Source organism: Sceloporus occidentalis, unplaced genomic scaffold (genome assembly GCF_023333645.1).
Source record: "Sceloporus occidentalis isolate IW3139 unplaced genomic scaffold, rSceOcc1.0.p SCAF_102, whole genome shotgun sequence".
In the NCBI taxonomy this organism is placed as follows: Eukaryota; Metazoa; Chordata; class Lepidosauria; order Squamata; family Phrynosomatidae; genus Sceloporus; species Sceloporus occidentalis.
Window position 1 is genome coordinate 2,545,719 of NW_028317082.1, and position 15,950 is coordinate 2,561,668.

General features: G+C 37.5%; 1 protein-coding gene across 1 annotated transcript in view; it reads right to left on the reverse strand.

The window, feature by feature from the left end:
* The window catches only part of LOC149283569 (dual specificity calcium/calmodulin-dependent 3',5'-cyclic nucleotide phosphodiesterase 1C-like), a 342,446-nt gene extending 332,847 nt beyond the window's left edge, over positions 1-9,599 (reverse strand). Inside the window, exon 1 of the mRNA XM_089497386.1 lies at positions 9,515-9,599. Coding sequence (XP_089353512.1) covers positions 9,515-9,599 — 85 coding nt within the window. The remainder of the gene's footprint in view (positions 1-9,514) is intronic.
* Between the last annotated feature and the right edge of the window lie 6,351 nt (positions 9,600-15,950).

Here is a 15,950-nt window from a genome sequence, read left to right on the forward strand (position 1 = left end):
GACACATAATGGTGGATAATGGTTACAATCATTCAGATGATATTCTTACCCTAATAAAATAATGAACGTTACTATAGCAACTATAGTGCATATGCTGGGTCACATGATGATCCAACAGAGTTTAATCATATTGTGTCTTTTCAGAGCTTTTGATGCTATGATTATTGGGAATCCAGTAAATACTCTTAAATAAACACATTTGATAAAAAAAAGTATAACATCCTTATCATTAGCCGTAATTTACCTACAGTGTATTCTTGTATTCTATTAGTCCATTTTGTTATTGTTAATGAATTACTTTCATACTATAAATCGTATTTCAATTCCATGCTATGTCCTATACTGGAATATCTACCAGCTTTCTCATAGGGGAAAGGTTTGAATATGAGTTATACATTTTAAATAGGGAGATGCATAGGCAAAATGTCATATTCTTAAAAAAAAGAGTCAATGGCATTGTTAGAATCTAAAGGGTGGTGGATACATGGAATACACTCATAGGAGAAGTGGTAGCCGTTAATATGGTGAAGAAATTTAAACACATGGAACAAGAATCAGGCATTTTTTTCTGTAGTTCTTATCTGTATTCCAATACATAAAATCCTGAGAACATATTCAGGATGTATTTTTTGTATCATTTGAAAGTATTTGCTCCAGAAAGCATGCTTTTAATTAAGTATACCTATAACTTAAATTTTGTGCTGTTGGTGCTGACAGCACAGACCTCCATTGATTTTACAGCTACCTGGGTCAGTCAAGACAGATAATAGGATCTCCCCAACTAACCCATGAGCCCCACTGCCTGCAAAAGCAGGACAGTGAGGCAGCTATACAGGAGAGTGCCTAAAAGATTGCCACGCCTCCGACACCTCTTACACCTGACTATGCCTCCCCACCTCCGGCCATGCTTCCAACATTGGTGTGCCGATTTTGCCAACCAAAACGTTGGGGACGTATTTTGAGCTCCCTGCTCCATTTTCATCAACCCCCAATACATCTATTGCTTATAGCAAGTTGTAAAAGTTGATTGAAAGGACAAACTAACTAATTAACTCCAGCGCCTTTTACTGCATGGAAATGGGAACTTCCATTCTTTAGTTATTCTTTAGCCTCTACTGAAACTAGGAAGTGTGGACAGGACCAGGGGAGGGCCGGCGCCTTCTTGTAAGTAAAGCCCAATGGACCCCCCCAATATACACTGGAACACATCTGGATACACAAGTACACAAACTTACACACTCATGCGAACACAAGCTTACCCTAACATACACATACTCCTACTCAACAAACATTTAGATACTGATGCTAACACTCACTCACTCACACATTTATGCTCACACCCCCCAAAAAAACACATTCATGCTCATACATACACATTCATGCTCCCACACACATACACACCAAACAAACCCTTACACATACATGATAACACACAGAGTTTACACACATATATTTTCATTATAACTAACATACATACATTTATTAATTTATAAATATTTCCTCCCACCATCATCCCTTACGTCCCTAGCTCGCACTCTGGATGAGCAGCCTCCCTTTTACAGCAGGATCACGTACTAGTCCCATTGAGCAGAATGATAGTGCTGCAAAGCATGTGCTATATACATATTAATGGTTCCTGTGAGAGGAGTTAAATATGACAATAATTTAAATGCCCAAACTTGCGGGATCTACAGGCAGGGTGAAACAAAGAACCCAAGAAAATCACCAATCCTGTTGCACCACTATCTGATGAGGGCAGTGCAAGAAATGTTGTGGAAAATAAAAACAATACATTAATGAAATGTTAAAAAGTATGAAAAAATCCTCTGTACTCCACCAAGTGTATTGTTGTTTTTTTTATTATTTTTAACCACCTTTTTATATATTAGTGCTAGCAAATATTGTTTTATATAGTTACATTGTTACATAGTTATATAGGCTGAAAAAAGACATGCGTCCATCAAGTTCAGTCTTTCCTATATCTGTTCATTTGTTGCTGTTGTTTTATATCCATGAAAACTCTAGGTTGTAGGAGTGGTGTTGTTACACACCCCACTCTCTGTCCAACTATCCTTTAAACAGCGATGTGTCCTAAGGGGTCAGCGGGAACGCCCACTGATGTCAACGGGAATGCCTGCAACGTCAGCAGGACTGCCCACCAATGTCAGCTGGACTGCCCACAACTTCCAGGTATGATGCTAATAATGCTTCTTGGTTTTGGTATAGGATGACATGACTTTCTAACATCATTAACAAAAGAAGAAATGCTTCAATTTTGCATGCGGTAAAATGCACTTAGGTCCAGACTAGACTAAGTGTGAAACATGGCCCCTGGTCTTCTATGGTATAATCTGATAAAATAAGACTAAATTAGCCTTTAACCAACAAAACAAATTGTTGTTGTTTTATTTATAGGGCTTATTCACTAAAGATCTGCAGTTTTAACTCACCACACCTTCTTTCATAAAAAATTTTTTTTCCCAGGTGGGTCCTTCATAATGCACCATGCTTTCAGTAATTTGGAACACTCATGTCAAGCAGGGCCTTCTCTACCTAATATAATGGTTTGTCATAGTCTGTAGAGCCCTGCTGCCTAATAGCACAGGGCGGCATGTAGTTGTGGGGATAGGAGCTAGGGTTCATTGAAAGGTTAGCTATTAGTTATATGGAGGGTTCACAAGTTCAGGCTTGAAGTTTAAAAAAAAAAAAAAAAAAAAAAGCTGCTAGGTTATATGCGCGCGCGCCGCTTAGTTATTTGCCGCCTTTGTCTCGAGGACACCTCGAGAGCGCTTAGGTATGCCTCGCGCTGCGCAAAAGGCGCGAATTCGCGCTATAAATAGAAGGGGCTGAAGTGGCAGCGTCTCATGCCACAAGGCGAACTGCAGGCTGTGCTACTGACCTTTTTAAGGCTGGTAATTCGGCTGAGCAGGAGAGCCGCGGGCGAAGATGGAAGCTCTTCTTGAAAAACTCCCACCTACCCTCCCTTATATATATGTATTTGTTATGTATATATAAAAAAAAAAAAAAAAATGTCGTGTACTTTTATTGGGGTTAAGGTTGTCCCGAATGGGATGAACTGGTTATGTGGTGGTTTGTCTACTGGCTTTTAGGGCGGTAGGCATTGTACATATATATATCGTGTAAATTATATGGTGGTGAAACTCTGGGTTTGTATGGTAAAATAAGTATTGTTAAACTAAATAAAAGTCCACGGCCTGTTTATTCCAAAAAATAAGTGTCTGTGTTTATTTCGCAATATTGGTTTATTGTTACATTTTAATGGTTTTCATTATCCCTTACAACTACATGTTGATTTTAGTCTTGTCATATACCCTAAATATTTGTATTGTAACAAGTGCTGAGTAAATTGTTGGCACTAAATAAAAGATAATAAGAATGTTCTTTGTATCAACATAAGAATATAATTCAACTCCATTTTAGCTAGTTCACAAAATATACTATACTTTTGGTTAATAAACTTTAAAAACAAAAATTTAACACGGAAGAGATTATGATGAAATAATCCTTCTGATTGATTCACTCCATTGACTGATATTGTCACATGAACATAAAGTATTACAAACTTTGACCCAGGATCACTCTTTATACATAATCCCCAATATATCCGTAACTACACTCTTAATCCAACTAGATAACAGGGCTATTCTCCGTAAACATCAATAGAATAAAAACAAACATACTAAAGCTCATGGCACCATTAGTAGTGCACTATACTTTAAGTGTGTGTATATGCCATCACAATGTGATCATATCATCAAACTTACTGTAAAATATATATATATATGTATATACACTTACTGGCCACTTTATTAGGTACACCTGTTCAATTGCTTGTTAACACAAATAGCTAATCAGCCAATCACATGGCAGCAACTCAATGCATTTAGGCATGTCTAGACGTGGTCAAGACAACTTGCTGAAGTTCAAAAGGAGCATTAGAACGGGGAGGAAAAGGGATTTAAGTGACTGTGACTGTGACTGTGGCATGGTTGTTGGTGCCAGACGGGCTGGTTGAGTTTTTCAGAAACTGCTGATCTACTGGGATTTTCATGTTCAACCATCTATAGGGTTTACAGAGAATGGTCTGAAAAAAGAGAACATATCCTGTGAGCAGTTGTGTGGACGAAAATGCCTTGTTGATGTCAGAGGAGAATGGGCAGAATTCGAGATGACAGAAAGGCAACAGTAACTCAAATAACCAGTTGTTACAACCAAGGTATGCAGAATACCATCTCTGAATGCACACCACATCGAACCTTGAAGCAGATGGGCTACAGCAGCAGAACAAAACACCAGGTGCCACTCCTGTCAGCTAAGAACAGGAAACTGAGGCTACAATTCACACAGGCTCACCAAACTTGGACAATGGAAGACTGGAAGAATTTGATGAGTCTCAATTCCAGCTGCAGCATTCAGATGGCAGGTTCAGACTTTGGCGTAAACAACATGAAAGCATTAGTCCATCCTACCTTGTATCAACAGTTCAGGCTGGTAAAGGTGGTGTAATGGTATGGGGGACATTTTCTTGGCACACTTTGGGCCCCTTAGTACCAATTGAGCATCGTTTAAACGCGACAGCCTACCTAAGTATTGTTGATGACCATGTCCATCCCTTTATGACCACAGTGTACCCATCTTCTGATGGCTACTTCCAGTAGGATAATGCACCAGGTCACAAAGATTGCATCATCTCTAACTGGTTTCTTGAACATGAAAATGAGTTCACTGTACTCCAATGGCCTCCACAGTCACCAGATCTCAATCCCATAGAGCACCTTTGGGATGTGGTGGAATCGGAAATTTGCATTGTGGAGGTGCAGCCGACAAATCTGCAGCAACTGCATGATTTCATCATGTCCATATGGACCAAAATCTGAGGAATGTTTCCAGCACCTTGTAGAAAGTATTCCACCAATAATGAAGGCAGTTCTGAAGGCAAAAGGGGTCCAACCCGGTACTAGCAGGGTGTACCTAATAAAGTGGCCAATGAGTATATTTTTCAACTCCATTTTAGCTAGTAAATTATACTTTTGGTTAATAAACTTTAAAAACATCTAACAGAGAAGAGATTGTGATGAAATGCCCCCCTTACATTCTAGACCATTTTTTCTTATTTTTGTACTTTGGGGCAAGACAGGGTTCTTTAATGTATATTTCTAGCAGGAGGGCACAAAGTCCCACTCTACTGATTTTTAATACAAACAAATAAAATATAGGTAGAAAATACAGATGTCAACAAGCATGCCATATTTTTGCACCTCTGGTGTAGGTGCAAAAATACATTTTGTTCTTTAATTAAAAAAAGTATGATAAAAAGAATAATTTTCTGTTATAAAGCACATACTACATATAATTATTCTTAAAGTTGTCTTTTATTCTGTATCTTAAAAACATTGTGACATAAAGATCACAGGTTCATATACAAGTTCTGTTCGGCTTTTTCATCTGTCTAAGAAGGGAAAAATAATTGGGAAATAATTAGATCAGTGATGTGTTAAATTTATCTATAAAAGGCTTTGAAATCTTACAATACCAAAGTCTCTGTGACCATACAGCAATTTGTGAATGTGTTTCTCCATATGTTTCTATGGAGACTTAAAACTTATATCTTCAACATTCCCCTAAGGTCCATTTCAACTGTCTATAGGGAGGGAAACATGTATGCATATTACGCTTCAAACATGAGATGAGTATGCAATATGCTGCTTCAAAATGTTCTGCATAGGTCAGTCATTCTCATATGGATAATGGCTATTTTGTCATTCCCTATTTTAAATTATTTACCTCATGCTTTATTTGAAGAACAAATAGACACGGGATGATGATCTAGTTCATCAATGATTTTAAAATGAAACATTCAATGAGTTTAACAAGGGAAGGTATTTTTCAAAACAGAAGCTAGTAGGAATAAATGGTTATGTTGTGAAGTTACAAGGTCAGAAATTTAGAGTGAATACCAATAGGACATTAAAATCTTAACTGCAAAACAGATTGAGAGAAGATAAAGAATTCCCAGATGGTGCACCAGGCAGATGCCATAAAAGCCATAGTAAAAGAGAGCTGCGTGACCAACCTTTAGGCTTTTGTTAAACCAACCAAAATAAAATATGCTTATGCCAATATTTTATGTTCATAAACAATCTGAATGCTCTGAATTCACAAATATTTCCAATGTACTGCTGAATTTCTAGGCAGAGTCATACAAATTAAGAGACAAGGCATTTTTGATTCTTCATTTGCCGTGTCAACATGCTTTATACTTTATATAGTTTTGGACATCACATGCCCTAGAATTGCATTAAATACACCAAAATGATGACTGTGCTTAAGAAATATTATTTAAACAGTGTTACATATGGAGCTTGATAAAAGTCATTTCACAGAAATGGTGCACTTCAGTTGTAAACAAGTATTTCACTGGATGTATCTTTGCTGGACTTTTTGTGTGACATTTGCAACTTCTAGAGCAATGCTACAAGCTCCTGGTTCATGCAAATGAAACTGGAGTTATTTTGATGCTTAAACTGTTTACATGTAAACTAAAAGCACTTTCCCTAAAAGTACTTTGCACACTAGGCCCAGGGTCCGGGTCAACCCTCACTTGGACTGCGCTGTATGTACTTTTGCCAGCTTATAGAGGTCTAAGAAAGGTCTAGTCTGAGAGCACATCTCTAGATGGCCAGGAAAATGATCCCTTAGAAGCTTTTGTTGGTGCTTGGGCCACTGCCAGAAGCACTAACAACCATCTACCTTTTCTAATGCATGGAGTCATGGGAATGTCAATAGAAACTCTACCAACCATGTATATTAGATTATTACAACACCTTTGCAGTAGGAACATCTGGAAGATGGCATCAGACCAAAGGTACCTATGTGCTACATAGACTAGTACCGTATTCACTTGAATATAAGTCAAGGTTTTTTCAAAATATCCCTTGTCTTAAATTCAAGATCATCTTATAATCGGACGTCAAAGGTCTCACTATAAGACTAAGATCCAGATCCCCCGCTGCACTGCAGGGGACCTGGATCCTCCTGGCAACCAGTGGACATCTGTGGGATGCACGCAGACAACCTCTGCTGGTACCTGACACTTTCGTTGCACCACCATGACATGACCTTCTGGTACTCAGTCATAGAAGCACAGGCGGAAGTGCCAGGTAGCATGTGTATATGTATATGTGCATGGCGCAGACATCCACCGGCTGCCCCCACTAGACACCAGGGAGTCTGGAGCATGAGGGGACAAGTGTAGGGATGCATCCGTAAGTCGGGGGGAGGCATATAGGGGGGTATAAGGCATATCTGGGGGCAGGTTGGCAAATAAAAGGAAATAAAAACAAGAAATGCATTTTTCTCAACCATAGCTTTTATTAAATATGAAAAAATAGTTTACATGTGAATTAATATTTACTAGTAAAAATGTTTTCCTATAGGGTAGTCTTATAATCAGGTTTTTTTCTTTTTTTCTAAATTAATATTAAAATTTTCGGGGGGTTGAGCAAATACTGTATTTCTTATACTTTTGTATAATTTGTTGCTTGTAAGTAAATTAAGTTGTAACATTTAATCAAACCTACATAAATGCATGCATAAAGTGCAAATCTTTTAACACAGGGATCAAGAAACCTCAGGTACCAAGTCGCCATGGTGACTAGGATTTGCTCTCTGGTGCCTAGTCTAACACGGAGCTTGTATGTGTGTTTAGCACCAGGCTATATACAGAACTAGGTTTTCTTTTCTCTTAGGTAAGCTCTCCTTTAGCAAGTGGCCCTTCATAGTACTTAGGTACATCAGTGAGATTTCTTCAAATATCTCACAATGCATTATGCAGGAAAAACTCAGTCCTTATTAAAGAGGAAATTCACTGAAATTGAAAATTCTTTGTTAAGGAGACACAATTAAATGTTTTATGTCATTTCAACTCATGGGTTAGTGAATGAAATGCTACAGATCCCTACAAAAATATGTCATACTTTATATAATACACGTTTTAAAGAACAAAGTTTATACTGTAAGGAAACATAGAAAATTGTCACTGCTTGTAAGATTAAGGGAAAATATATTTTAAATGTTTCAGAACTTTGACACTATAGCATTCAAAGATAAGACAATTTGTATGGTTAGATTATTTTATAATTCTCACATCAAAAGCTGTGAAATGTATCCTAAGCATAGTATAGTATAGTAACAGTATATATCATTAACATTTACTGTTTAATTGTAGAGACATCATATTTTATTTAGATAGAGGTGCCTATCCCAGCATGATAGGATGGAGAAAGAGGATCATGAACAGACTTCTGTCATTATTCTTAAAGCACCAGATCTAAAGACAGTACAACTCAATGAAACATTGAAGAATATGTGTATATATATATATATATATATATATATATATATATATATATATATATTTTACTGCTAATTAGTGGCAACGATCCCTATGGCACATATAATTAACACATATAATTAAATGCAGATAAACTACATTTAGAAGTAGTTTTATTTAGAAAGTGTTAAATGTAGCTGAAAAACATTTATTATGTGGTTAGGGTAAATTTATTTGTCTATCCAGAGTGCTACTACTAGCAGCTGTGCATCTGAACACTCAGAGTGGCACCTTTACAAGAGTATAATGAGCCCTTGAAACAAGCTTACAATTTAAATACAGATTTGACAGAGAATGCCAACACCCTAATTAATCAAACATGAATGGCTTAATACCTATCAGACAGGTGGAAATACTTTTGCTTTGTAGCAAAACTCTAGCTGATACCAAGTCTTGCCAAGTCAGAAAGAGGATAGATTGCATACAACAGCAATGGGATTTAAGAAGTTATTTAAAAAGGTAATTGAAGTTGTTCTTACAATCTCAGATGCTGGAAATAGTTAATGATGTAGAAAACAAAACATAAGACTGCTATTAGGAGAATTTCTGCCTGATTTTTGTTACTTAGAAGCTCAACAGACTTCTGTATAAGCCCCTTAAGCATGTGAAGGACCATCAAAAGATGGTCAACCTATTCCTTTCGAACCATAAAAAGCATAATCAGAATTGTGACACGTGTATTAGTTTGAATATGTGATATTTTTTAAATGTAGTGTTTTTTTACTCCAGATGTGCAAGCCACATTGACCATATAGTGTAATTGTGGGGTCCCAACACTTACATTTATCAGTATTCTTTATATATCCTTTTACCTATATATAAATTGCAATTGCATTACTTTCAATCACAGAATGAAATTAATGGTTTAGTAATAGTTCTGTTTTTGATAAACCTGTGTACACTGGATAGGTTCACACAGTTTTATGTCCGTCAGTCACATCAGTCTTTCTATACTAACACTGACAGTATAAAAGTAAAATGTTATAGTTAAAAAAAAAATTTATATATATATATATATATATATATGTATGGGAACAAAAATTCCCGCTACCTTAAAGTGTTAAAAGACATGTTTTTTTTAACAGAAAAAAAAGTTCTTACCGATTGTAAAGCTAAAGCCATCAATGCTGAAAGTGGCACTCCGGCATTTTTTAAATCCCTCTTTCCTAGTGGTGGGTTCAGTCATTTTTTCTTGTCAGTTAGTACTCCACTTCAAATTAGATTTCCTTCTTTGATTCGAGAGATCCAAAGCTGGCTATTAGCTTTTCTTGTGTATCTGCCTGTGGCAGTCCTTACACCCGACTTCACACATCTCCTAATGCAGAAAGCTAATAGTGTGAGAAACGCACCCAACACTATCTCCTCCCACTGAGACTGTCACTGCTGTAGTACTGTATTGTTACAGTGAGTTAAACAACCAGTGAGGAAAAAAAAGTCAATTACAGTAATAACAGCTAATGAGTCGACAACGTGATCACGCTGCATTATGTTCCTCCATCTCTGTCTGCATTTATTGTCCATTATACTTTCTTTAGGACAATTTTTCTTGTATACAAAACTAGCTGAGGTTTGGCGTGTGATGCACAATAAGTATAAAATAGATTACATGGATAAATAAAGACAGACACAAATGATTAGATAGAACACTTTGTGGTCCTTTATTTGGAATTTCGCGTACAACAAAAATAGCGGATAACTATACAAAATTCAAACAATGTACCAGGATGTACCAGCAGCACTAAAAGAATCCCCAATTCTTACCCAAAAAAGCCAGCTCTTTTGACAAACCAGGAAGAGCCATCCTTTGCAGAATGCTCCTCTATGGAGGATTGAAGAACCAAGTTAAATGTCATAACCAGTTTCCGAAAGATTAACAAACTCATCTGCATATAAACCCCTACAATTACCCTCTAACTCTATATGCTCAAAGGAGAAACTTTGTTAAATAGTCATACATTTATCCAAAGTCTGTACATCTAGAGCTGTCAACCTACTGTTGCGGAGCCGTATGAGCCTCCTGGGCAATCTCGTACCAAATTATTTTCGTATTGCGAAGCAACTGTTTACAGTTTAAACATTTTTATTGTTTTCATCATACAAAGTGGTAGCATTGTATAATCAAGTGTGACAAACCACTATGCATTTCCATCAATAATGCCAAAACCAAAAATGTGTCCATCAGGTGACAATGCAAAGCTAGCATGTGACAAGTTATTTGATATTATATTATGGCACCTTCTGGTCCCTTCAAGGACAACAATTAAACACATAAGTATCAATAATGCCCCCAGGTTAGTTGATTGGTTCTTTATTGACCTAATACAGGTTTTCTTGTCTTTTGTCACCAGATCTCTGATGCACCACCTGATTTTGAACTTCCACATTAACTCTAAAATCTCCTTAACCCCAAAACAAAATAGGATGTATTCAATCTAAATTTAGAGAACATCTTAGCACAATGTACCCGAAGAGCAAATGATTGGGTCCCACACTCCCAGAAATTTATGATTTTCTGTCCGATGTCAACCCATCCATCAACTCTACAGAGGAGCAACAGTTTCATATTAGACAACACATTTTTCAAAGTAATGATGATTTTTTAAATCTTGATATGACCTAAATCATTTCCACATCCATGTAACAAAACTATGTTCAGGGTTTGTTTCACCTAGTGCGGTAACTCATGCTGTCAATCCCATGGACCTCCTCCTGCTCCAGAACACACAGAATCATTACATCCTGTTTTATGAATATCTCACTTTTCACCCTGCTGTCTGTTTTGCTTTTTTCCCCAGAACTTCAGAAAGACAGACCCCGCACGGACCTCACCCTGCTGTTGCCTTTTTGGCGCACTTTCGTAAGTCCACTCTGCAAGTGGTCAATGCGCAGACATCATCACATTGGGTCACTCTCAAACCCTGTGAGAGATTAACTTCTTCGTGACAATGACTGATTTTATTTTTTGTAACGTTACTGCGGGGGTTGTGTTTAGCTGTAATTTTCTTCTTTTTCTCATTTACTGTACCCACTCAAGTTATCTATTTTTTTCAGAACAAGAAGGGCTTTCTTTAGATACCACTATTTTGATCATATCTTATGGTGAAAAATTGAAAAAATGCATTTGTTCTTACCTTTAAAAAAAAATAAAAATTTTTTTAACTCATCTACCAAAGCTAATGAAAAAACTGCTATTTAGATTCTAATATTTGTCCTGAGTTTAGAAATACTCAGTGTTTTTCAGGTAGCAGTTTGAAACACTTCTAGGAACGGTCAAACAAGGCCTGATTTTTGTGTGTGTGTTGCTGAATGCCTCTATATAGAGGTACTTCTATATAGAGGTACCAGCAACACTGGCTGAGCTTAGGAGGCGATCAACAAAGTATTTTTTTAACCAACTGGGCACTGCCATCAATATGGGGCCCCAACATTTTTTTGGTGTTGCTGGATGCCTCGTTGTCGAAACATTTCAGCAACACCATTGGAGCAAAGAAAGCATTCATTGTCGTTGATGCATTTCTGTGACTTGCCTGGGTGCAGAATTTCCTCCTCTTCCTACTGGTAGGCATGGCTATAAGATTGACCCTGCCCACCATGACCCACCCCTTCTTATTAATACTCTTCTTTACTATACTTCTTCCAATTAATGTCCCATCCCATGATAATCTCTGTCAAGTGTCAACTGCAAACATTTTACGAGCAACAAGCTTGTCTATTTGCTCCAGCTTAGACAATATGTCAAAGCATCACTAGCTGTATACATTCAATATATACAGTTAAACAATAAAATTACTAAGTTATCCTGTCAAAACCCACTTAATACGGTAAACCAAACATTTGCTTATAATTTAAATAAAATGAATCTCATACAATGATTAAAACATGAAATAAAAGGCTACAATATTTTTACTCTATTGAACACTTCTGAGGCCTACTTGTAAAAAAATTTAAATTTAAAGAGGCTGTAATGGAAAGATTTCTTCTTTAGACATCCGTGGAATGGTTAATACAGTGAGGGAATTTAAAGACCCATGGGATAGGCTTTTGGCTCCTGAATCTAAAACAAGACCAAGGAGTGATTAAGGTCTTAGTCTTTACAGCAAGAAAAATGGGCAGATAAGATGGGCCCTGGGACTGAACCCAAACACACTCAGGCCACTCACTTACCCTGCCTCAGCATATTCTAAAATGTAGGTGCGCTACAGCTAGAGGGTCACGCAACATTATGTGACCCAGCTCAATTGCCCTGCCCCATACCCTGTACAGCTTCTTTATGGCTCAGTGCTTTGTGTGTCACTGTGATTTTACGAATATGAAGGGGTGTGTGCTAAGGGAAGGGTATAAAGATGGGGAAACAATGATCTTCTTGCTCCCTAACATAACTTCTCACCATCTCCATACATGGCCAGCAGCAAAGAAGTCTGAAGAAACATCAAAACTGCTGGCCGCGTACAGAGATGGTGAGAAGAGACCACCATTATTTTCCAGCACTGATGGAATATGGACTGATTACGGTAGGGGAAGGAAATTTTGGTGGTTGGGGGAGAATGATTTTGGTGGGGGATGTGAACGAATTATGATGTGGGGGTATGATGATGGTCAGGAGCACCTCTATACTTATACTTATATACATGCATACACATATGCTCATTCTAAAACCTTACACATACATGTACACACAGCCACTCTAACACCATACACTTACCCATACATACATGCATTTATACTGTACACATGCAGCCACTTAAACACCATACAATTTCATTTACATACACACACCTCTATAACACTTGCACATACACACACTCTAATTCCTGATACATAAATATATAAACAAGTTGATGGACATAGGAGGGGAACTGTCCTTGATGTTTTATTTAATGAAACAACAAACAGAACAAAGTAGTTCAAACTTCAAAGTATATAAAAAAACTTCATAGATTGCATTTATAGTTGTATTATATTAAAACATGGCAATACCATTTTTTAGCCATGAGAGAGAGGTTGTGCCAAAGTTATCTTGAATTTGAGGTATTATTTCAAGTATTTAGTGTGCACATACATTTGTAACGATAGAAACATTGCACAACATAAGATTTCTGCACTCAACAACTGCTAATAAAGGGATAATTTTTGCTGAGCGCCAGGATATGACATCTTATCCTTGCATTCAGCATCAATTGCTGGCACACAGTGCTCCCTTAATTTTTAAGTTTAGAGGGAGATTCGGCTCTCCCCAACCAGCCCTGCCCTCAGCTCTCCACTGATGGTCATTAAGTGCGGGCTGCAACTGCCATGCTCCCCCTAGTGATGTCACTGACAAAACCCATAACCCTATTCTTCAAAGAGGAGCATAAAGCCCTGCCCCCAAGCCACACCTCTAACCACACCCCAAAAAACAAAGGTGCCCCTCTTTGGCTATTTGAAATGTTGGGAAGTATGCAATATAAAATTAACAAAATGACACCTTTCCAGTTATTATATAAGATTGCCATATACAGTATAGGTTGTAATGCATTCCAAAACTAAATTACTTAATTAAGCAACACATATTTACTGCAGACTGGTCTTCCTAACAGCATCAGGAAAGCATTACCGGCTACAGTAATTGCCTAATGAGGTCACGGACATGGGAACAAAGCAAGAACTGAGCAGTAATTGACAAGGCTAGGAAATTATTTCAAGTCATGAAGCACCCTGTTTTAAAATAAACATCTATTTTTCTTACAATTGAAAGAAGAGCTATATGAGATTTATATGCTATGGGCTCATGTTTGTTAATATATATTTGAGGGATAGGACAAAGAGCAGTTCATTTAATCATTTTCAAGCAGATTCCTTAGGGCTATTACAATAGGGGTTGATAACATTAAAACTGACAATATACAAAATTGAGAATAACAAACACATATTTAGACACAGCAATACAGAAGACAATACTGTTCTTGCAAGGTTACAATCTATAAGGAGGATAAAGGGGAATGAGACAGAAGGTGAGGGATTGCTAGAATGGGGATGATTTGTACACCCCTAAGTGGAAATGTCCAAATTGGGCCCAATTAGCCATTTCCCCTGCCCGGTGTCATGTGACTCTTTAGTGTTACAAGGTCTCAGGTGTGAATGGGGAGCATGTGTGTTAAATTTGGGGTTATCGCTCTCACACTCTCTCATACTGGTCACTGGAAGTTCAACATGGCACCTCATGGCAAAGAACTCTCTGAGGATCTGAAAAAAAAGAATTGTTGCTCTACATAAAGATGGCCTAGGCTATAAGAAGATTGCCAAGAACCTGAAACTAAGCTGCAGCATGGTGGGCAAGACCATACAGCGGTTTCACAGGACAGGTTCCACTCAGAACAGGGCTCGCCATGGTAGACCAAAGAAGTTGAGTGCACGTGCTCAGCATCACATTTAGAGGTTGTCTTTGGGAAATTGACGCATGATTGCTGCCAGCATTGCTTCAGAGGTTGAAGGGGTGGGGGGTCACCCTGTCAGTGCTCAGACAATATGCCGCACACTGCATCAAATTGGTCTGCATGGTTGTCGTCCAAGAAGGAAGCCTCTTCTAAAGATGATGCATAAGAAAGCCTGCAAACAGTTTGCTGAAGACAAGCAGACTAAGGACATGGATTACTAGAATCATGTCCTGTGGTCCGATGAGACCAAGATAAACTTATTTGGTTCAGTTGGTGTCAAGCGTGTGTGGCGGCAATCAGGTGAAGAGTACAAAGTGTGTCTTGCCTACAGTCAATTGTCCCACTTGTTTAATGTTCTCTTCTCTTGGCAAGTCTTTTTCTTTCATAGAACATTAATTAAAATGTTTAGTTTTTTTTACTGATCAACATTATATTTTCTGTTATCATAGTTGATTATTTATGTTTTGCATTGTTTTGTTTTTTTCCACTCTTCAAATCCTCAGACAGAGACCAAGGGACACATTGCGATTTTACACAGATATGCTAATTGGTAGCATGGGAATACAATGACATAGAGAAACAGAGAAAAACATAGCAAACACATTAATTTCCTACAGTGCTCTCCTTCTGTGGGTAATTATCCATCATAATTCCTGTTGCATATTATCATCAATGACTTTGGCTAACAGCGTGTATTTTAATGGTCAATTTTAGTATAAAAGCTTACTTAAGTAAAACTTGGCTTCTCTGCTTAGCCAATGCCCCAAATGTCATCAGCAATAGCTTTTGTCTTTGGCATGTTGTTGAAAACAGGCTTACAGAATGCAGCACACTCCATTGCTTAAAGGTCACCTGAGACAGCAACCGGAATTGGCATCTGCTGCCTTGTTAATAAGATAAAACAGAATATGTATCATTATCAAAGTTCTAATACAGCTTTTGATATCAAAGAAATACAAGTTTGTTGTGAATAGGTTGCACTATCCAGTACAAGCCCAATATAAAATTGATTAAACAATTAGTTCCATATCTAAAGATTCAGCTTATATCTGAAAACACAATTACATCTACTATAATTAATAAGACTTCCAAAAGTTTATTTTCAGAATCCAGAATTTAAACTG